We start from the raw sequence: 22328 nt of genomic DNA, 5'->3' as shown, positions 1-22328 counted from the left end.
CGTATTTCCTTTTGTCATTTTACCTGGCCTACAACACAAAGCCACAGCTGTTTAAATATAACTTAGGTTCATAGGTTCACCACGCAGTCATATTATAATTATTAAAGTTTATTGCGTATATAGTATTGTGTATATGTCATATAGTAATTATATTCCCTTTGGGACAGAACGTCTCTTACTTAGATATTCAACTGCAGCAAGCCCACTGCATCTACCACTTATCACTTGTTAACTCCAGAGTCTGTTTCTCTCCTACTGGAATCAGATATCAGAATCAGATATCTGCCAATTAAGTCAAACAAAACCTCTAAAACATCAAACAAAAAATAAGAATTTGAGAGGGGAAAAAAACTAACTGAAGCACAAAAAAAAATATCTTCCCTAAAGTAAAACATGTAACTGTTGGTCTGTTACTCTTGATAATAAGTCGTTTTGTTTCCAGCTCCCTCTGCTGCTTTCTCACGGATCAGACTTTAGCTCTCACTGTCAGCTTTGCCGTCACGCGGCCAGCTCTCTCGTTTGCATTGCCTGACTTTTTGTCTTCAGTTCTGACACAAACATCTCTCGTGGGCGGATTTTGCGAGGGGTGCATCCCCATTGGCTAGTGGGTGTTTGTTTGACAGCTCAGTTCCCCCAGACGTTGTTCAGTGAAGAAAGCTGTTTTGACACCCCAAACTTCACTATAAACTGGATTGCCACTAGATTAATAGGGCATATTGCTGGTCTGCTTAACAAATACTTCCATATTATCATTTTACATGTTATAACATATATTGCTTGAGTAGTTTATAAGATATATTGATCATCAAGATGTATTAATCATTTAATGAGATGTCTTTAAGACTGGCAGGAAGCCATGTGCTTAAATTAATGGATATGTAGCGATAGAGAACATTTCATGGAAATGTTTTACTTGAATGTTGCTAATAACTGCAAGCGCAAGGGATTTGCCTATCTAGCAGGTACGTCTAAAGGTTAAGAGACACTTTGGAGCGAAAAACAGGATATTATACTTGAGCTGCTAGCAGAGTGCAACTGACCACAATAGACCCCTTGAAATTACTATCCTGCCTACGGAAACTCCCGATGCGGGAGGTTGAGTGTTTTTGACATATTTTGTAATAGTGTGTATGTGCTGGATACAAGGTCACTTGCGGACACACCTGACACACACACACACCTCGCCAATAGCCTATATACAAATAGTTTAGACGCTGGGTCTTCCTGTCTTCGTACTCTTTGTACGTGGACACATGTAGGTCTTTTTGAATTTAGCTCAGCTGAGAATCGGCTCATTTTATAAGACCAGTTTCTTGCTTTGTATTACTCAGTGTATTTTAATAACAAATTCAGTGGGTGTGCCATAGCATTCAAGGTTCGTAGAACAGTCTCCAAAGGACTCTTCTTCCCTTCCCGACCTGGTGAGTTACATTTCCACTGCTTAGTAAGGGTATGACACATGATCTCAAGAGATATAATGCAGAAGGGGTTAAAATCTCGATCTTGTGAACCCAATGTCGTGTGCCGTCTTGTCTCATGAGCAAAGTCTCTCCTCACACACCTATGTATTATAGCTAAATGATACATGTAAGCAAAAATACTTTAACTTTGACTATACAAGTACACTTTTTGTCATGGTTTGATTTATATCACTGATCTGCTTTTTGTTATGCTGTGCAAACAGGCACTTCTAAGCCCTGAAGGGAGGTAAGGCCTTGTGTGATCCTTTCCTAGGGTTTTCTTCCATTTCTCCTGTGGAAAGGGTTTTAGGGAAATTTTCTTAGTCCATTTCACAAGGAGCTGGGGAGGTGTTTTTGACACTTTTGGGTGTTTCTGTATCAAAACAATTACATCTGTAACCTTCTTTATGCTGTTGTCTTGGCCAGGTCACCATTGCAAAAGAGATCACTGATCTCAACAGGTCTTACCTCATTAAATAAAAAATATATAAAAATAAACATAAATCTTATTATTATATTTATAATACTAAATGAAGCCATTTGCCTGGCAGTAACTGGGAGAAAACACATTGACAAAACTAAGTACCTCCAAAGTTTCACTGATTTTATGCACATGTAGATAAAGAGCATGTCAATGCCCAAGATAAACCACCAGTACACCACACACCACCTACAACCCCTCATTCCCATCACCGCCAATGTAATACACACTACCACATACATACACCAGAAGGTTAACCTCAGAAACACCCCAGGAACAAAGTGGAATAAAGAGCGTCTACTCCAGTTACTCCCAGTTTTACCTAAAACCTGTCATTCACAACTCCACCACAAGCACTTTCCACTCTTGCGCTAATAGGTGGGTGGGCAGTCAACAAATGCTTCTTTCAGGAAAGTCATAAATGTCCCCTCGACTCAACCAGTCCTTTTATTCCCCCATCATCACTTTCTATAGGCTTCCTTTGAAAGTGGCTCCTGCCTGCAGAGGAATAAGACATTCGATATTCCAAGTCAATCACGATGAGTGCCAAAGAACTAGTGTCAGACGCTGAGGTGTAGACTCCTCCTTGTTGGGATGGTTGGTGGTGTTACCTTAACACCTTCAGGTGGAGTTTAATGCCAATTAAGTGGCTCCGGTTCTTCTGGTTTTCACAATAGCTTAAACTGAAGACGTTTCTCACCACCACAATCACAAAATGTCAATATAACTCTACCCAGCTTCCAACTGAATTACATAACTGCCATTCATGAGTGTGGAAGTGGATAATGAGAATGTATTTTAAGAAAGTGATTGAAGCATCAGCTCAGAGTTGAGAGCACTGATGTAAGCAAGTTTGCTCTAAAGCATAGGAACATGTAAAAATCTCTTATTGCTTTTGTACTTTCATAGCAGTTATTCACTGTGTTGAGCAGTGGGGGAAAAAAACAATGAGTTGAGAAATCATTAAAAAAGGTAATTTTTAGACATGACTCATGAGAGTAAACAAAGCCATCCAGATCATAGAGAAAACAGAGTCAGAGTTAGTGTTTGGCACAGATAAGTGAACACTTTGATCATGGTGATGGCAGCTGTGTGTGACGAGACGTCCCTTCTTTTGTACCCCCCACTTCTCTTTACCCAAAATGTTATTGCCTAAGAAACATGCTTCCTGTATATGTGCTCAAATCAACAGGGCCTTTATGGACCTTGAGGTCTTGTATAATAATCTTATCTTATCTAGAGTAGCAAAGACTTGGTTTGTTTCACTAGATAATATTAGCCCTGACTTCCTCTCCTTACAGCTCTAAACTCTGACTGACCCTTTCAAACACTCAAACTCCTAATCTCAAAGGACTAAAGCACTAAATTCTCCCATATACTGAAGTAATTTGCTGCAGAGTTTAGAAATCAGAAAACTGCATGTTTGTCTTTCAGGTTCTGTTGGCACTTACACAAGCATACAGAGTCAATTGTAAAGATAAATGCTACCATTTAACAAAGCCTGAAAAAAAGATGCTAAGTTGGCTAATTACAAATTTAGTGCAGTAGTAGTAAACCAGTTACAAAGCAAGAGAGAATGGCTTCTATTGGCTACATTAGAGATGTATGCTGGACTGTGAAAACACTGTATGGTAATTCTATCTTTTATCTCCTTTATTGTGCTGATTAGTGCATTCAGGAGGGGGGGTGCTCAACCTAATCTGATCACAGGGCATTGTGTTTGGGATCATTAACCTATGTGAGGTCTTAACGTTGACAAGTCAGCTCCTACCCCCCCTCTACCTTTTTTTATGGAACTCGCTCATCCCTGGGTTCCTCTGTCTCTACAGACAACATAACAGCAACCAAAGAAAAACAAAAGATGAGGGGAAAAACAGCCGACAGAGCTATTTGCATGGCTTGTCAATCTTCCACAAACACAAGGCCCAAAGACTTGCCTAAGCAGCAGGATGTCGGCCCCTTTAGTCTCTGTTGTTGTTGGTTATTTACTTTCTCTGGGCTGCATCCTAGTCCCAAGAGACAAAGGGTCAACCTATACCTCAACATCTGGGATCTGCATCAGAAAAGACTAGTACCTTATTGCATGGCCTATTAGCAACCGTGCGGGTGGTAAGGCCCTGCTTCATGTAACTGAAATCCAACAAGCTCTATCAGTCAAAGCCTTCTCTTGCCAACCATTTTGGGCAATGCCATGATACCTGCATTTACATCTTTACCCACACTAATGAAATCCGACATCTGTCTAGATATTTACCCATTGACTGATTCATATATTTTCTTCCCATAACCCTTTTTCTATCACTGTCACACACATTACACACTCTGCAAATCAAAATTGTGATTAGTCTAGCATAACCAACAGCACCTCTTATCCACAAATCCTAGTTAAACTGTTGTGATACTGAAAAGCTGCCTGTCAGGATGGCAGAGCGGAGATGAAAGGCCCACAGCAAAGATAGCTGCTGATTGCCTGTGGAGGATGAATATGCAAATAAAGCAGAAGGTAAATGGAAAAACAAAGTAGGGGGTTTTGGCAGCAGAATTTTACATGTTCCCCTTTATTTGGCATTGGTTAAGAACACGGAAAGTCTATCAATAATGAATTCCAGTCAGAGCAAGGAAGGAGGCATAAGGGGAAATCAGTCTCTGCTTTTCCCCTGTGAGCCCCAGAGCAGTTTTGGGGCCTATTGTATTTCACACAAGCTTTTCAGTAAACGCACACTAAGTTTAAGTGACAGATAAAATGTAAAATTGAGGGAGATAAAACAATATCCATAACACCTCGGTTACATAACACCAATCAGATTGGGTCTGCATGTTTGGGCAGACAGTCCAGAAAGTAGGGCACCATTGCCTGCCAACTGCAAGCCCTATCTATTGACCACAGCAAAAGCAAAAAAGTAAATCAATTATCTGGTCGAATGTCTGTCATGAGAGACAAAAACTGGGCTCAGGACAGTCTGATATTGAACAAGACCAAGTGAACACTTGCCACCACTGCCACCAGAGCCAAAAGGCACTTTACCTAGCACTTAGCAAAATCAAGTGGCTTAATATATTTAGCTATCTTTGCAAAAATGCAAAACAGTAGAAAACAACCTGTCTGTTGTCTAAATACAGTGAAACTGGCCAGACAGACTAGAGTGCATCTTTGGGAAATGTGAGCACCCGTCCCATTGGACAAAAGATGAACAGGGCAACAGATTTTCCCTGGACTTGAGATAACAGAAATCCAACACCCTCGTCCTCCAGTGGGGCTCTTTGTACGTCTGAGAGAGGGTCAATCAGCAGCCGCTGACAGATGTGTCTGCAGTCGATTTAGCAGAGGAAGCCACGGTGAGGTCAGGCACAGCTCTGTCCCCCTTGAGGGAAGACAAGGATCAAGTCAGGATGTCCGAGACTGACCTTTTCTCACCGCTTAGTCTTTGGCATGCAACACCTGGACTAATATGATAGGATAGTTGAGTTAATTAACAAACCTGCAAAACATTAAGCCTATGTGGAAACTTCACAACACAATAGAAATTTTATTTCATACTGATTTGTCTCCAAATGAACAGCATACAGACAAACAATTTAAATTTGTCTAGAAATCCCATTGTGTTTCGAACAAAAGCAAGAGCCACTCCAGCTGGAAAGCAAACACATCCAAAAAACTCCAGTGGAGGTCTAAGTAGTTTTGGCAGATGCTCCAGGCTTAAGTGTCTGTTCAATTAGGCACTCCAGTTAAGATGGCAATCATGGTTTAACCGTGTGCCGATGTGTTGAGGCTAGAGTTGGAACAAATTCTGTCCTGGTAAAATAACTGGGCGTGAGACGTCACCGGTGGTCAGACACTTAAACAGTCACTCCTGTGTAGTACGCACCATCCTAATGAGGCAATAACAATTGCTAGGAGTAGAGGTCCATATCAACTCATAAGCAGATAATGGGAGAACAGAGTACAGAAACAGAAATGTGTAAATATTTGTGTAAATGGTGATATTAAATTGTTGCTGTCATTTGTATGTTACGGGGTTACATCCATGAACATCATTTTCTTTAAGCATGCTAAATGATATTGCTTTGTGTAAACTGGGGCCATTTGCAGAATATTGCAAACTCTGGCTTTTCCATTCACCAAATCGGGCTCTAATGCTAGTTTACTGACAAAAGTTGTTCTGTTGCTTTTCTAACTGTCATTAATTATTACAAGGCAGCTGCTCTCTCTTCAGAAACACAAAACATGATAAATTTCAGCTAAGTATTTTATTATCCCCAGGAAGAGTGAATAACACCTCTCTAACAAACCTGTTTGTTTACTGAAAATGAATGCAAACCCTTCAGGCATTCACAACTGAATAGCATAATAGGCTTGAGGTAATTAACAAAAACTAGTATTTAGTGAATGACAGGAGTCTCGTTGACCCACTGGCATTGACAGGAAGCTGATATTGAACAACAGATGAACAGAGCTGCTCCATTACAGCTCAATGCGCCATGTTGTGATGTCTGACTTGTCAGGTAGCCGGAGGGGGAGACACTGGAGATGACGCAGGGCAGGGGAGAGTGTTGGCTGGGTCAGATCTGCTGTACAACCCTTTGACTAACGGCGTGACTCAGTGCTGCTTTGGGCCTGGAAGGGAGCAAACTCACTGTTTGGTTTCATTTAAACATGAAATCAAAGAGGGTCAAACACAAAGCAGAAGGGGCAAAAGTCAGATTGGTTCAGGTATGTCAGAGCAACTCACGTGTTAATGCACAGACACACATAAGCATGCTGTATGTACACATACACAGAAGCAGCCACACACACACACACACACACACACACACACGAGCATAAGCTTTAGCACAATTCTAAATTCTTGTTATAAATTATTCTGGTTCACAACGTCATCAAATATTCATTACCTGTCAAAGTGCGAGAAAAGGCCTGTCTGGTAAATGCTTAAATCATAGAAAAGGTTTTTATTAGCATTTTAGATTTTTAGATCAGATTTTTTACAATGGCTTCGACATAATGATTATACACTTATACACTTGTCGCTCTCTTTCAGAAAATTATGAAAAAAGTATGTTGTATAGATACAAATAGAACACCTGCAACAGAGATAAATGACAAATCACAACATCTGTAATGAAGCCTCTGATGCCAAAAAAACCTAATCATAAATTATCCCGACAGGTCTTAAACACATATACAAATGATAATTTCACTACAGAGCTAACAAGACCACATACGCACAAAGGCCCTGTGCATCTTTCATTCTTACCAACATGCACACACATACTGTACATTTTTCACTCCTCTTGGTCTTTTTCTGCCAGTGAGCATTGCTTTCCGACCAGTGACTACTCGCTCCTCTTAAGTGCACACATCTGACAAGGATGTGACTGCCTTTCCCCTTTCCTCCACTCCCCCTAGTGTATCCATTCAACACTGCATCTTTCCTGTGCATCTCCCAAAAAGAGAGAGAGAGGGGGGGGGAGAGGCAGAGAGAGAGAGAGACCCCTCCTCCAGATGACATCAGCGCTCTATTGAAGCTAGAGGCAAACACAACTTCACATTAGTATTGAGATCTACCCTGTGCGCCGATTTCCTTGCACAGCCTACAGATTGTGTATGTGTGTGTAGGGGGGCACCAGTAAACATAGCAGTGCTTCTACAGATAAACTGCAAATAGCTCTAGCCTTGTGAGTGAGAGGAGCTTTTTTGGATCTGAATTTAAATCCCTATAGCCTGGATTGGATTATTATTTTTCCCCCGTTGTGAACCCCAATTTAAGAGGATACCTGTTACTTTCCATTTTTGGTTGATTATAGAGGTAAGTGCGTTTTTTGCTGGTACGGTCCTGTTGGGAATGCATCTTCTTTTTGGATCTTCTTTCTGGCTAAAGGAATTGAAAGTCATGCGGAATCCTCAAGAGTTGCTTGTATTTTATTAGTTGCCCTCTTTTTTCCCCTTCTTTTATTTTTTAAATTCTCGGCCCAGGCGTAAAATATTGGGTTTCTCTGAGTTGCTTGTGTCTCACAGGCAGAGTAGCGATTTAAGCGACAGTAGAATGGTGTGTGGGGGGGGGGGGAATTGTGAGTGCACTTTTCTTCCACATAACCAAATTAAGCTCTTCGATTGGTTTACGCACTGCAAGTCATTCAGCTCTGTTTGGCATTTAAAAACAGACTTATCCATCTCGTCATGGCAAGCCCCTCTCATGCCTGCAACTTGCTGCTTCGATCCTGCGCTGCGTCCCTCTTCATTCTGCATGTGTCCAGTGAAGACCACAAACGGCAGATCTCTGTTCTTGCTCGCGTTTTTGCTCTATCTAAATGGATTTCTTGTTGCGACAGGCGAAATTTGCTTCTTGATCACAGTCATATCCCGCCTCAGTACATTGGTCAAAACATGTGAAAAGCACTTAAGGGAGCAACAGGGACGTCTAAAATCTTTCCGTTCCTTATTTCAGCTTTTGATACTCCTAAAAATCAGTGGCGAATACGCAAACTTGATAGGATTAGGGGAATGTGTGATTTAGTCACGGTGTCGCAGCCCGAGAAGACACCCCGGCGTGCAGCTGAAATTGCAGTTGCGGATCCCGCGGTGTTGGACATGAAGGGGCAGCTGGAGAAACTCCGCTAAATGCGTCTCCGGCGTCACTGTCTGGACAACAGACCAGCTCCTATTCATGTCCTACTCCATTGAAATGTACTGTGTGCAACTGTAAGCTTGCAGATAATATGGACGTCCCCCCTCCCTAAAAAACCAACAACACAGAAAACACACGATACGTTGTGAGAGCTTTATGATGGGGCGCAGTCATGAAGGTCCCCTGAAAAATGCACAAAATAGAACCCATTCAAGTTTCATACGCATGAGTTCGCACATAAGCAGCGGCTCATTTAACGCAGATAACATGCTGTAACGTTACATTAACAATGAGTCAAAACAAATATCTGACATTACAGTGCAGTTGCAAGCTCTGTTGTGACTGTCGTATTAATACGCATCCAGAAATAAACGCGGTTTACAGTAAGATAATGACTTCTGCTCCTATGGCCGACTGACAGCAGATTTTCCACTCTAATGTCAATCTATGATGCCAATGAATCAAAGCCCGCTGTTTCTTTCTCCATACAAACCTGATATTTATCCCATTATATCAATGCAATAAAGTGGTCGCCTTCAATCTTCTTTCAGCCTAATGTCTTGTGGGCAACACCAGGACATGGACAGTTGTTTTTTTAACATAGGCTACATCTTTTTATCTTCAAGAAACATATAACATCACCCAGGTTTAAAACAATGAATGAAATAGTATATTTAGGCAACAGTCTGATTTCAGTAAATCACTGATAATGGCCTCAAACCTAACTTCAATTGTCAAGCAATGTAATGGTTGCTCTTTGTTGTCCAGCGTGTTTGAGAGACAAAGAAATAAATAGCCTGTTAAACATAGCAGACATGAGGACAGACCCAATTGTCTTCACTGATGACTGCCTGAGGCAAAAGTCCCCAGTCAATTGCTTTCAGAGGGAATTCACATTGCAGATTAACAACTAACCAGGTCACTACAGACAGAATTTTCTATTGCCAGAAATCTTAAAGCATAAAATATGAATGAATGTGTTTGGAAAAAAAAGTACTAAGACTTTCATAACTTCCAAGACATATTTGAGATTCAACACAATTCTGAGGAGGCCCAATTCAGTTCTTTTCATAATTTATTTAGCTACTAAGCAACATCTATCCCAAGCTTTAAGAGACAAATCATTTCATATTGGTCACTAAAAGAGAAGGTGTAAACGTGGCTGCAAGGTATAAATACTGCAGGAAAACCTTTGCAAGCGATATGACTCAGGAAAAACTGTAGATAGGCCAGTAGGGAGGTTAACAAATCTCTGTATTGTAGGTAGGTGTCTGGCCTGTGCTGAGATGGGCTCCTGTGTGCAACTTAACATGAGTATTCAGTGTTTTTCTGTTTGCTTGTCACAAACAGACATACACAGACACATTTCATCTTGCAGTGCCTACCACCCCCATGTGGGGAAAAAACCACTGCAGCTGCTACAGATCTCTTCTTTCAGGCTGTTACAAAAGAGAGACCCCCGTCTGTCCCAGGCCTCTCTATGCTCCTAATGGGCCAGCAAAAGTATCATCTGTTCAGCCCATCTAAAGACAGCACCAGGAGGCCACATAACAAATCTGTGAAACTATCAAAGATTTTTGCCCATTTTCTCTTCGGCCGAAATGTGTTCTGTGTCCCTGTGAATTCAGATGTGACCATGAATGTTCCATTGTGTCTCAGGACCACAGCAGGCCACTGCCCGGTGTCTTGACATACAACTTACTAATAGGTAAATCAATGGAAGACACAAGGTTTCATGACACACAAAAGTTAACAATAACCCATCTCGTTTAAAAACAGAAAATCAAGAAACAATAAATTTAAATACAAGAAAATACAAACGGACACTACATTTTGCCTTCATATCAGGTTAACTTCAACTGTTCTTCACTAAAATATCATACAGACATAAACAACTCATGTTCCTTTGAGGGTTTGCTTAAAACCTACGAACTTGCTGAGTAACATTGCAGGCAAAATGCATACAGACCAAAGTCTGAAAAAGAAATATAACCCACAATAATGACATTGTGAGCAATCAATCATAATTCAAAAGTATATTATAAATTAGAATGAATAATCAACAGCAGATACAAACAACATTGATTTCCCAATGGAGAGCTCTACCGTAGTTCAAAATTAATTTCAGGGCTCATGAATAATTCAACAGTCACCCATTACTACTTCTAGAGCTCTTCCCCTACTAAATGCAGCCTATGTAATATTATTCTGTATTTTACTGAACTAAAAGTCATTATAATCTGCAATACTTTTGACAGGCATGAAATTGTTTCTATTTGAGTTTTTCCAAAGCCTTTCTTGTGCCGTGTATGACTAGGGGGCACAAAGTCTTGGGTTCTGTTATTGCAGACTAATGTGCATTTATGCGTGTTGAGCTCACAATGGCTATCAGTGTCCAGCTTTGTGTAAGCCTCCCACGCTCTCCACTGAAAGGTAACTAGCTGTACACACACACACACACACACACACACTTCTACCAGAATGCTCAATTTAACTTCGCCAGTTCAGATTAAATGAAGCAAAAGCCACGTTGACTGCTAGAGAAATCTCCTGTCGGCCGGCCGAGCTTATTAGAACGATGGAGAAAGACATCCATCACTAAAAATGTTTAACTCAGCCTCTATTGCTCTCAAAATGATTGTGTGAAAACATAGCATGTGTGTTTGTGTGAGTAGGGGTAGGGTATGAGTTAATTTATATATATATATATATATATATATATATATGAGGAGTTTGCCTGACTAAAATGCTTTAATATGTAAACCTCCTCTGTTGAGGCTACAAGGTCCTCATGCTTGCCTTGTAGCGAACAATAGAGAGGGGCCACTCTCCTGAAATCCGATGAGCGTGGAAAAAGAAAAGGGAAAAATGGTCAAGCATCTAGGCCTGACTATGCTCCTCCTCGAGTAAGCAGGATGTGCATGGTTCAAAGCGCAATATACAATATAACGTCACACTGAGGCCTACGATACATTATTCTACATAATGTTTTTGTTCTTTCTGACTATATTTACACTTGTGTTAAAATGAATAACCATGTCTCTTGTCCCTTCTACTCGACATTGAGTCTGATTCTGTTATCTCAGCAGGTAACAGAGTTGTAGTGGCCAATGAAAGGCAAATAACTGGAGATGTTGCCCCATATCATATATGGGGCTATTTATGTAGACAATCACCCTGTCTCACAACCCTAAAAGCCTATTATTCAGAGTGCAGATAGATTTAGCTGGGTTGCCTTGATAAGACAGAAATGTAGAGACTATTACTTTCTTTTATGTAACGCTAAGAATTCAAGGATCCAAATCAAGACTACGTACTTAACAATATTCAGAGGATGGAGAACTTTACAAAATGAGGTGAAAGGGGCTATTTAAAATTGAAATAGCTTGACTAAGTGCTGCATTAAAAGTTCATTCCAGCAGACAGACAGCACATATCCCTCTATCATCCCGCCATTTTCTAAAACTCCATTACTGAATTTCATCTTTTTTTTCCCCTTGTCAGACTCCTTTATTCCAGAAGTTAGTAGAGGTCACATCTGGTGCTTTTTCCCCAGACTCTAATCTACTACTAAATGTAATACTGGACTGATGGGCCGTGTTTAGATGGAACAGAAGGAAGGAGGGAGGGGCGTTATTATTAGACAGCATCTCATGAGTTGTAATCGAGTTACAAGCTTCTCAATTCCCTAATCTTCTCCTTGTCATGGGCTACAACTGTTAAATGGCGGGGCCCCGTGTTCCTAATTTACCTTTACATGTTTTACAGCAAACACTGGCTGCCGGCAGGTCACAGGAATGGTTACATATAAGGACACAAAGCTATTGTGTTGTAAGAGGAAACATAACATTTTCTTTGGCAAGGGAAATTCTATTGTTACTTATAGAAAAAGCATTCATAGAATGCAAAGAGAGGACGGGGTGGGGGTAAGGGGTCACCAAGAGGAGCCAAGAGTGACAGGTATAGATACAAAATTCATATGGGCCTCATTTGTCATGAGTGATTTTCACAGTGAGTAATTCAACATGCAGTGAATGGATATGTTTTTCCTCTTGTGTGGAATATGTAAGAGTCTTGTTTTTAAACTAGCACAGACTGTATTTTTTTAATCACAGGACTAGTTCTCTTGTAAAACACGAAACGCTTAGCTAAGCAGTGAATTAGACTGAAAAGGGCAAAGGGGCTCCACCCTTAGCCATTGTGTTGGGGTCTAGATCACTGTTGTCTTTCGTATGCATAGACATTCTTTCTTGTATCACCATAGAAAAGAAATGTAGTCTGTTAGAGTAACAGCCTGTAAAAGGTCAACAGATTAAACCGTAGGCTAAGGAAAGGGTATTTTTATATAAGAATTCACAATGTAAGGGAGGTCAGAGTTGGGTATGAGAACCATTCCTACACTTAATTAGATTTCCCCAGTGTCAACATCTAGTTCACATAAGGTTTTATACTAAAGTTAGTGACTGAAATGAGTACTTGAAATGTACAGGGGAGTAGAGAATAATATATATTCCTAAATTGTTACCTGAAAAAAAAAAAGAACAATAAAAGTATTACTAACTAACTTAAATGCATAATACCTTTTTTTATCAATCGTCAAGGATTACTTACAACTTGTTACCTGATCTTTAAAACGTCCTATTGTACTATGACTGAATTTGGGCACTAAATGTGTTTGTCTCTGGTTATTTTTCATAGCACCATCCCAGGTGTGAGGAGAGCACAGTATGAGTCAAGCTGCAGATGCGTGAGGAAGGCTGTGCCCAGAAGGATAAGCACCTTGCCCCGTTTTGCTCCTGAGAGGAAAGAAGAACATTGGTTATCTGCTTCAGGAGAAGGGACCAAAGCCCTGGATTAATGTGTATACAGGCTCAACAAGGGAGCAGAGGATTCTGGGTTACCTGAAGACCTGGAGTACACAAGTGAACAGGCCTGGATTGAGCCCGTGGTACAGGGGATTGGCATGGCTCAGACCAGCTTTGTGTCAGCTCATCATGCCTGTCGGGCCTGATTGCAGAAAGGATCCTTTGCTAAAGCTCACCCTGTCCTACACACGGATCACTATACAACACCCAAAAAATCTCATTTGCAGTTATGGCTGGTGAGCTCAACAATTTCCACACCCATTAAGATTTTTAGTATTACCTGAGAGCGCATGCTTTGTCATTGAGAGGGGATGCTTTTTCAACAGGCTTATCTGCCATGGTAAAGGCAATGAAAGCATGAGCCTCTGACAACACAGAGGAGGTCATCGTCCAAACAAGGATCAGCTCAGCAAACAGTGAGCAGGTCAGGATATCACCAGAAACCCCTCGGACAAACTTTTCCTTTCAGAAAGGATAATAGCAAATTCAAGAGGAAATCTTGATTGGATTTTTGGTGGCAGGAAAGGATTTACCACATCGTATAAATCAGGTATGACAAATACAGATTGCTTTGCTTTTTTCCACTTCACTGACCAGACCACAATTTCTAATGAGACGTGCAGGAAGAGAGGTCATGGCAGGAATTCATAATTAAAGCAATAAATCAGTATTAGCCTAATTAAAAGGTAACTACACATTGATAGTGAAAAAAAGAGACAGACAACTATTTGGCACCTTCTGCTTTGTACCATGGTTTTGTTAATATCAAGGCCATCTGCTCTAAGTTTATGAATTGTGAAATTTAATACCTTGGTTAAAAAAAATCTAAGCTGTACATTTTCTGAATTTTTAACATACCGAATTTACAAAGATCATTAACATAGTGCTGTGCAAGAACAAATAATGCTACAAATTTCATTTTCTAACCTTGTAAAACTCCTTAAAACATGTCCTGCTTGGGTCTTAATCTGAAAAGATGTAGCTAGATATTTCTTCTCTACCTAGTTAAACCCCAGAATTTGAATAGCTAAAGGCATGGGTAATGATCTAGCGGGACTTAAGAGTATATCAGTCCCACAACAGATCAACAACAAAGCCTGACTTTGTTCACCCTCGTGGTCTGTAGCGATGAAAGGCAGCCTTGAGATAGAAACGTGTAAAACAACTAGGGAAAGCTATTACATTTCACAAGTCAGGGCCAAAAAGCAGAGGCACAGAGATTCAATTCACAGAGCTCACAAGTTGGAACATTTCTTATAAAAAAAAATTACAAAAAGCAGTTCTATTTCTAAAGAAGGTTGCATTCCTTATCCTATGAAATCTATAGATGATGTAAAGCCTGCTCTGGATAAAAAGTGTTTTGTAAAAAAAAAATTAAAAAGTTTTGCTTCATTTTCACTGTCTGGCAATCCTAATGATCAGTTCATATCAATTTAATAGGAGGAATTCAAACTGATTATTTCAGCAGTTGTTTAATCTAGAAAGTGCTGCAGGCAGCATTTCAAACACCCTGCAATTATGAGAACAGGAATTTGGCTCTCCTTTAAAGGCCTTGTGCATTAAATGTACCCTTCTGTCTTCTCCCCAGGGGCTCTTGAGTGATTAGACTGCCAGGCAACACAGCTTCAAGATGGTACATCAATGCAAGGCCTTTATCCTCTTCCTCATAAGGGTCGGGCTGCTGCTGGGTCTTGCTAACCCTCTGGTGACCTCCACCTCATGTCCCTCAGCCTGCCGCTGTGATGGGACCTTCATCTACTGTAATGACCGTGGCCTGACTTCCATCCCCACTGGTCTACCCCAGGATGCTACAGTGCTGTTTCTGCAAAACAATCGCATCAAGAGTTCGGGTATTCCTGCAGAGCTCCGCAGGCTCTCAAATGTGGAGAAGATCTACCTTTACTGCAACAATCTGGATGAGTTCCCCACTAACCTTCCTCTTGGCCTAAAAGAGCTCCACCTTCAGGAGAACAACATTCGGATGATTACTCATGCCTCTTTAGCCCAAATTCCCTACATTGAGGAACTGCACCTGGATGATAACTCAGTATCAGCAGTCAGCATAGAGGAGGGGGCGTTCAGGGACAGTAATCACCTCAGACTGCTTTTTCTCTCCAGAAACCACCTTAGCACCATCCCTTTAGGCCTACCCATGAGCATTGAGGAGTTGCGCTTTGATGACAACCGCATCTCCTCCATCTCAGAGCAGTCGCTGCAAGATCTCATCAACCTGAAGCGACTAATCCTGGATGGTAACCTGCTCAACAACCGTGGGATTGGGGAGATGGCTTTAATCAACCTGATCAACCTGACTGAGCTCTCACTAGTGAGAAACTCATTGACATCACCGCCAGCCAACTTACCAGGCAACAGTTTGGAGAAGCTGCAGCTACAAGATAATCACATTAATCGGGTCCCGCCTGGGGCTTTTGCCTTCCTTAGGCAGCTGTATCGCCTGGACCTGTCTGGCAACAACCTGAGCAGCCTCCCTCAGGGTGTGTTTGAAGATCTGGACAATCTCACACAGCTCCTGCTACGCAACAACCCATGGCAATGCACTTGCAGGATGAAATGGGTGCGTGATTGGCTGCGGTCGTTGCCATCTAAAGTGAATGTACGGGGCTTCATGTGCCAGGGTCCTGATAAGGTGAAAGGCATGGCGATTAAAGACCTAACTACAGACATGTTTGAATGCACAGATTCAGAACTCCCCACGTATGAGACAAGCACAGTCCCCAACACTGTGCGCCCCTCACAGCCCCAGTGGCCCTCATTTGTGACTAGAAGGCCTGTAGTAAAAGGGCCTGACATCGGTAAGAAATACCACAGCACTACCACCACTTCAGGCAGAAAGATCCTCACCATCAGTGTGAAGTCAAGTAGTGCAGATACAATACACATATCATGGAGGGTGTCACAGCCAATGACTGCCCTACGGCTCAGCTGGCTAAAGCTGGGACACAGTCCTGCATTTGGATCCATCACTGAGACCATTGTGCAGGGAGAGAGGACAGAGTACCTGCTCACTGCGCTGGAGCCAGAGTCTTCCTATAGGATATGCATGGTTCCCATGGAGACCAACAACATTTACCTGTCAGATGAGACCCCCGTTTGCATAGAGACAGAGACTGGTTCTCACAAACCATACAACCCGACCACGACTTTAAACAGAGAGCAGGAGAAAGAGCCTTACAAAAATTCCAGTCTGCCTTTGGCTGCTATCATTGGAGGGGCTGTGGCTCTATTGGCAATAATCATGTTGGCACTGGTGTGTTGGTATGTCCACAGGAATGGTTCACTTTTTTCCAGGAACTGCACCTACAACAAAGGCCGTCGGAGAAAGGATGACTATGCTGAGGCTGGCACTAAGAAGGACAACTCCATCCTAGAAATACGAGAGACTTCTTTTCAAATGATACCTATAAATCACCTACCTGTGTCCAAGGAGGAGTTTGTGATACACACAATTTTCCCACCTAATGGCCTGAGTTTATACAAAAGCCCACATAGCGAGAACAGTATTAACAACAGGAGCTACAGAGACAGTGGAATACCAGATTCAGACCATTCCCATTCATGATATTGCGCAGGCCATTCATGATGAGTGTGTGACTTAAACAGAGTGGCAAGACTTTCACAAAACACTGGATCTATAAGACTAAGGAAGCAATGTTCTGTACATTTGCCATATAATTTATATTTAAGGACATTTTATGAAGACAGAGAACGTCCGAGTTACAGGCCATCACTGAACCAACAGTGGGTATTGTAACTAACTGCAATTCTATATTTTAGGGTTTTGTAGTAATTTGTACTGTATTTCCTTTGCTTAAGGTTATCGACCAACTAAAAGAAACTCTGTGTTCTACTGAGATGACTTGTCAACTGTGAAAGTGGGTTTTCATTGCTATGTTGAACAATCAGACCTTAGAAAACCTTGTAGTATAAGCACAGGTCATTCTTTTAACTTTGTGGCTGTCTGAAAAACAAAAAGGCAAAAAAATGACATGAAGTAAACTAAGGCACAGCTGATCAACTAATTCACAAAGCAGGCATGTTGCCCTCTAAAACAATGTGCAGTCAGTAGCTGTCTCCACATACAACGGACCGAGAGACTTGCTCTAGTATTCATCTGGTATGAAGTACGAATAACTAAAGATGAGGTGCCATGCTTTATTTCTCTGCTTGTTCAGTGTGTGATATATATATTTTTTTGTTTGCAAGAAGAAGAAACACAGCAAGAGAACCCAAGCAGGGTTCCAGTGTTTCTGATAGGATTGTAGGCCACAGCACAGGGCAGATAAAGCACATCGACCTTAAGGAGCTCTCTACTCCTCAAAACAAGTAGACTGGACAGGCTGACACAGAGGACCCCCCACTATCTCTATTTGTACAAGCCAACAATGGCCAAACGACAATGGCGGCATTCTTTAGTACCATGTACATACGTCATTCTAGTCACCAGGCCAAAAAGACAAAACATGTTGGCTTTTAGAATTACCACAGTGTCAGCAACTCCTCGTTATGAGTATTATTTTGTATTATTTTCCAAATGAACACACTCTTACGTTTCCATAATTTGAAGTTAACTGTTCTTAACAATTAAAAACCAAAGTGCATTGTATGCCCTTTGGCCAGTCTTGTATGTGCCTTGATCCAATGCTTATTGTATTTAGCTTTTTAAGAAACCAGTGACTTTTTTTCATACACACTTGAATATGAAAATATTGGTCATATTACAGAATAAAAGTGGACAAAAATAACTTTGCTCTTCCTTACCTTGAGTACAACAAACGCCATTTAAAATAATACTTTGATTTTTTATTGTTCTGTTCAATTACTATTATCAAATCATGGTCTGCTGAGATTGCTCAATTAATTTGTTTCTACTCAAGAGAATTCTATCTTCATACAAATGTGAGCTGCCCTGGAGTAACAAGGAAGGCTACAGGGGACCTGTATTATTCATTCATATTTCAAATTACTGTCTAGGCACACAATCTAAAATGCTTGGAGATAAAAAAAATAAATAAAAAAAACATACCCTAATGCATTTTTATCATTCACAAATATCTGAACTCTCTCGTCTTAGCTCACAGCCTTAAAACCACAGATCCCCTTCTAAGACACAGTGAACTCCTTAACAATAACTCATATACTGTTCTTGAAACCCAGTTTTCCACTCCATGGGCAGTCTGTAGAGCAACATCTGCTTGAGGCTGCAGTTGCTCTTTCATGCGGTGAAGCCATGTGTGATTTATCCGATTGGCCAGAGAGAGAAATGTCACAGTAGAGTAGAAATAGGGCTGTGGAGAGATTGGACTCTAGGGTTTGATGAACTTCACAGGCACCAGGGCAACTGAAAACTAATGACGAGCCACCATATGGAGGGTGGTACAGGCAGACCCTGATGGGAATGCCCGTCCCCGCAGAGGACAGAGTATATATACACTACTCTCGGCTCCAGGCATCACACTTAATGACATGGTTACAGCTTACCCGGACTAGGGCCCATCAAAAAGTTAAACAGTAAAATAGCCTATTAGCCTATTTTACACATGCATCAAACAGAATATCTTGTGAAAGCCAATTATAATTAATGCATTTAAATTATACTTGCTAGACTCTAGCATTGACCATACTCAAAAAATAAAAGCCAAAAAAGTATTCAGTATGCATCACAAAAAATATTGCATACCCACATTCACACACCCACAAGCTCTTAACACAGTGAAAGCTTTAATTACAGTAAGGGGAGCCGCTAAAAGCTGCACAAGCTATCCAAACCTTAAGTTCACACTAACCCTGCCCTTTACACTAAATATATATCACACTGACTTGCAAAGTCAACAGTAAACAGACTACTGAGAGCACTGACTACTTTTAGAATGCTGAATAGTAATAGTTTCCACATGAATGCGGTCAATAGTTTTTTTGTACTTTGCCTGTTCAGCCATAGTCCTATCTTATTTGACTAGAGAAAAATGAAAAACTACATGATAAAACCTTGCAACACACTATATTCACATTTTATGCTGACCTACAAAAGCATAAAAGAAACAATATAATGTGCTATGATCTGTTTTTAAGTAAATTAAACCAAACAAAAAGTTGTACAGTTTTCTCATTGGTATTATTGGCCTAGCAGTATATGTGTAAGAGGAGATCTCAGCTGGCCTCACAGTTTCAGCTTCTCCCTGATGAATGAGGCAGCTCTGCAAATGTTGAGAAATGAAAAAGGGCTCTGCCGCTTGAGCAGTGTCCATATGTCTAGTAATTGCTAGAACCTCTCAAAAAGTGTTATTTTTGAGCCAGAAAGACTACAAACATAGTATATCAATGAGATCACTAAAATTTCTTTAGCAGGAACAGTAATCTTTTATGTGTTACTGATTAGCTTTTGGTATTAAGTAAATTACTCACACAGGTTTGTAGCGGACCACTTTAAAGCTCTGAGAATGAGCAAGCCGCTCTCACATTTTCTCTGTGTGATAAATTACAGTTAAGCCAAATGGTGAAAGCAGCATTCTTTTGTTGTGACTTTCACTAAAAATAATACATTAACCAGAGCAGCTTTGTGCATTTTGGCTTTCCCAAGTATAAGGCAAAATTGATGATCCAGACTGCTGACAACCCTGCGTGACCTCACTTATCACTCATGACCCTTAACCCATGTGTCCTTTTAAACAATTCCTTAATCACTCTCATGTTCTCACTGAGGTCAGACAAGTCTTTAAACAACACATGATGCCACATGCATTTGTCTCCTGTGTGACACACACAGAAGCTAATTATGTTTGTCTTTTATGTAACCCAGAGTTTAAAGCTAATGGGGGCAGCTGCACTGTCTGCCCCAGGCTGCTGTTATTCCTATTGTTATGGTACTGGTCACATTTGCATTCCTATAGATGCTCTTATCAAAGCGCCCTTGGATGACCTCACCATTGCCAATGGCTAGGCATGGTTCTTCTCCATCAGCACCATTAGTAAGATCAAAAAAGCACAGGCCATGTGACCCTAGGACTGATTAGAGGTCATTGAGGTAAGGTCAGACTCAGTTCAAGGATCTCAAGAGATGAAAAATGGATGAATATCAGTGCCCACAAGACATTGCCAGTCATCAGGGACTCTAATAGGCAACCTGTCCACCATATGCATGCTCTGTTTTGGAGAGACCCCGTAGCGTTCATATCTGGGCATTCTTAGCAGGGACGCCAGAAATTATGGGGAAAAACACTAAGAAGAAAAGGTCAAATGTTTAGCTAATGGCTGAATTCCCCTCAGAGCCATACAAAGGCTCACAGCATAAAGTTAAAACCATGCGTTAATACAGAGGAGACCAATTTGATTTTTTTAATTTGCCATTTTAAAATGAGATGGTTTATCAACATGATTAGGCATACTAGGGCGCCTTACTAAATTCTACAAAACAAGATAAATTGCTAAGACTTGACACAAGGGTGACACAAATCAACAGCAATGTGTCAGCATGAAGGAATAATCAAAGTTAAATAGTCTGGTCACATACTACTTAATGGTAGTAATGTACAGTCAAATGGGATGTCTTGCAGCACCTCGGCATATTGAACATTTTGTTCTAAAAAAAAATAAAAAAATTACACAGGAAAAAAGCCCCTTGTTATTAAACTCTTGTTAAAAAGTGTGCTTCATCAGTACATAGTCTGGTATTCCAAAAACAACCACATATTCAAAGCAAAAACAAAGGGGCACTTGCTTTTTCCTCATATCCTATTGCACACAGCTTGCACATCAAACAGACCCATGATTTAATGGACTCTAAATGCTGAGCAGAGTGGTGCTGGGGTCAGAAACCAAACCAAGGCTCAGGGCCTCCCAGAAAGTCTGCACTTCTGCCAATCTGTAAAATGTGTGTGTGTGTTCTTGTGTATGAGGTATAAAAAAGACAAGAAAACTGTGAATGTTGATGTTCAAATGTGTTCAAATCTGTTATTAATGCAAACATGCTTGTGAATGTCTGGCTGTGGTCATGGAGATACACACAAATGAGTATCTATGACGGGAAATGCAGAATCCTCAAAGGCATATAAAACAAAGACCACTTTTACTGTCATTTGACTATTCCTGTACCTGACAGGATGTTTTTGATTTTCAAGCCATCTTCATCACCCATTCATGATTGCATTTGACAATATAAGGCTCATGCTTACCCAGGCGAATGTCCGCATGAGTGAGTATGCTTTGTCTTCTTATGTGTAATTATGAACATTATAGTGGTTATGATTACTTGTACTTGTTTCATGGGAACCAGTGCATATTGTTCACACATCTAATGAACACAAACAGACAATCATACTGATTGGTATGCATGCAAGCAGAATAACCTCAAGCCATCACATCCCTTCCTTAAAATTGTCCCAAGACTGTCATGTGACTTTGTTGCTCTCAGTCACAAGCACAGCCTGTTCTAGCTGTAAAAGAGCGGAGGGGAGAAAACAGTGTGTCCGCTGAGAGACGTGTCAGTGTGAGTGATGTGCTCCTGTGTGGGGGGTGTTGTCCTCTCCACTCTGTCTCTGACCAGCTCCCATCTACCACCCTCCAGGCCAAGACCCTCTCCATCTCCTCACATTACTCAATGACCTGAAACCACAGGGCCAAAAAACCTAACCAGCTCTTCAGTCTTCTTAATGAATCCAATTTTTTGCCTGAGAGCACAAGGCGTGCACATACATCTATCGCAACTCTAAATTATCTGACATTAATACAAATTAACAAGAGCCACCGCCATCAAGACTGTGCCACCCCACAATGGACAATGACAACACATCTATATTACTATATGAAGATAGCAACTTATTCTATAGTCAATAATCTCATTTAAAAACAGGCTATAACAAAAACAAAAGCAGAGGGGCTG

The 22328-nt window shown here is 40.9% G+C and overlaps 2 protein-coding genes across 9 annotated transcripts in view; one reads left to right on the top strand and one right to left on the bottom strand.

Moving 5' to 3' along the window:
* The window catches only part of macrod2 (mono-ADP ribosylhydrolase 2), a 390971-nt gene that overhangs the window by 303157 nt on the left and 65486 nt on the right, over window positions 1-22328 (bottom strand). The window lies entirely within an intron of this gene.
* flrt3 (fibronectin leucine rich transmembrane 3) lies at window positions 7656-18195 on the top strand. Its single transcript, XM_046070268.1, has 3 exons — window positions 7656-7748; window positions 13266-13982; window positions 15021-18195. The coding sequence occupies exon 3, from the start codon at window positions 15063-15065 to the stop codon at window positions 17010-17012; it is 1950 nt and encodes a 649-aa protein (XP_045926224.1). The 5' UTR covers window positions 7656-7748; window positions 13266-13982; window positions 15021-15062; the 3' UTR covers window positions 17013-18195.

The sequence above is a fragment of the Micropterus dolomieu genome, linkage group LG15 (assembly GCF_021292245.1).
Source record: "Micropterus dolomieu isolate WLL.071019.BEF.003 ecotype Adirondacks linkage group LG15, ASM2129224v1, whole genome shotgun sequence".
Taxonomy (NCBI): domain Eukaryota; kingdom Metazoa; phylum Chordata; class Actinopteri; order Centrarchiformes; family Centrarchidae; genus Micropterus; species Micropterus dolomieu.
This window is presented reverse-complemented; position numbering and strand designations above follow the sequence as displayed.

What these genes read in the sequence shown, in the direction of transcription:
- flrt3 (XM_046070268.1), top strand. Translation starts at nt 15,063, where the DNA reads ATGGTACATCAATGCAAGGCCTTTATCCTCTTCCTCATAAGGGTCGGG.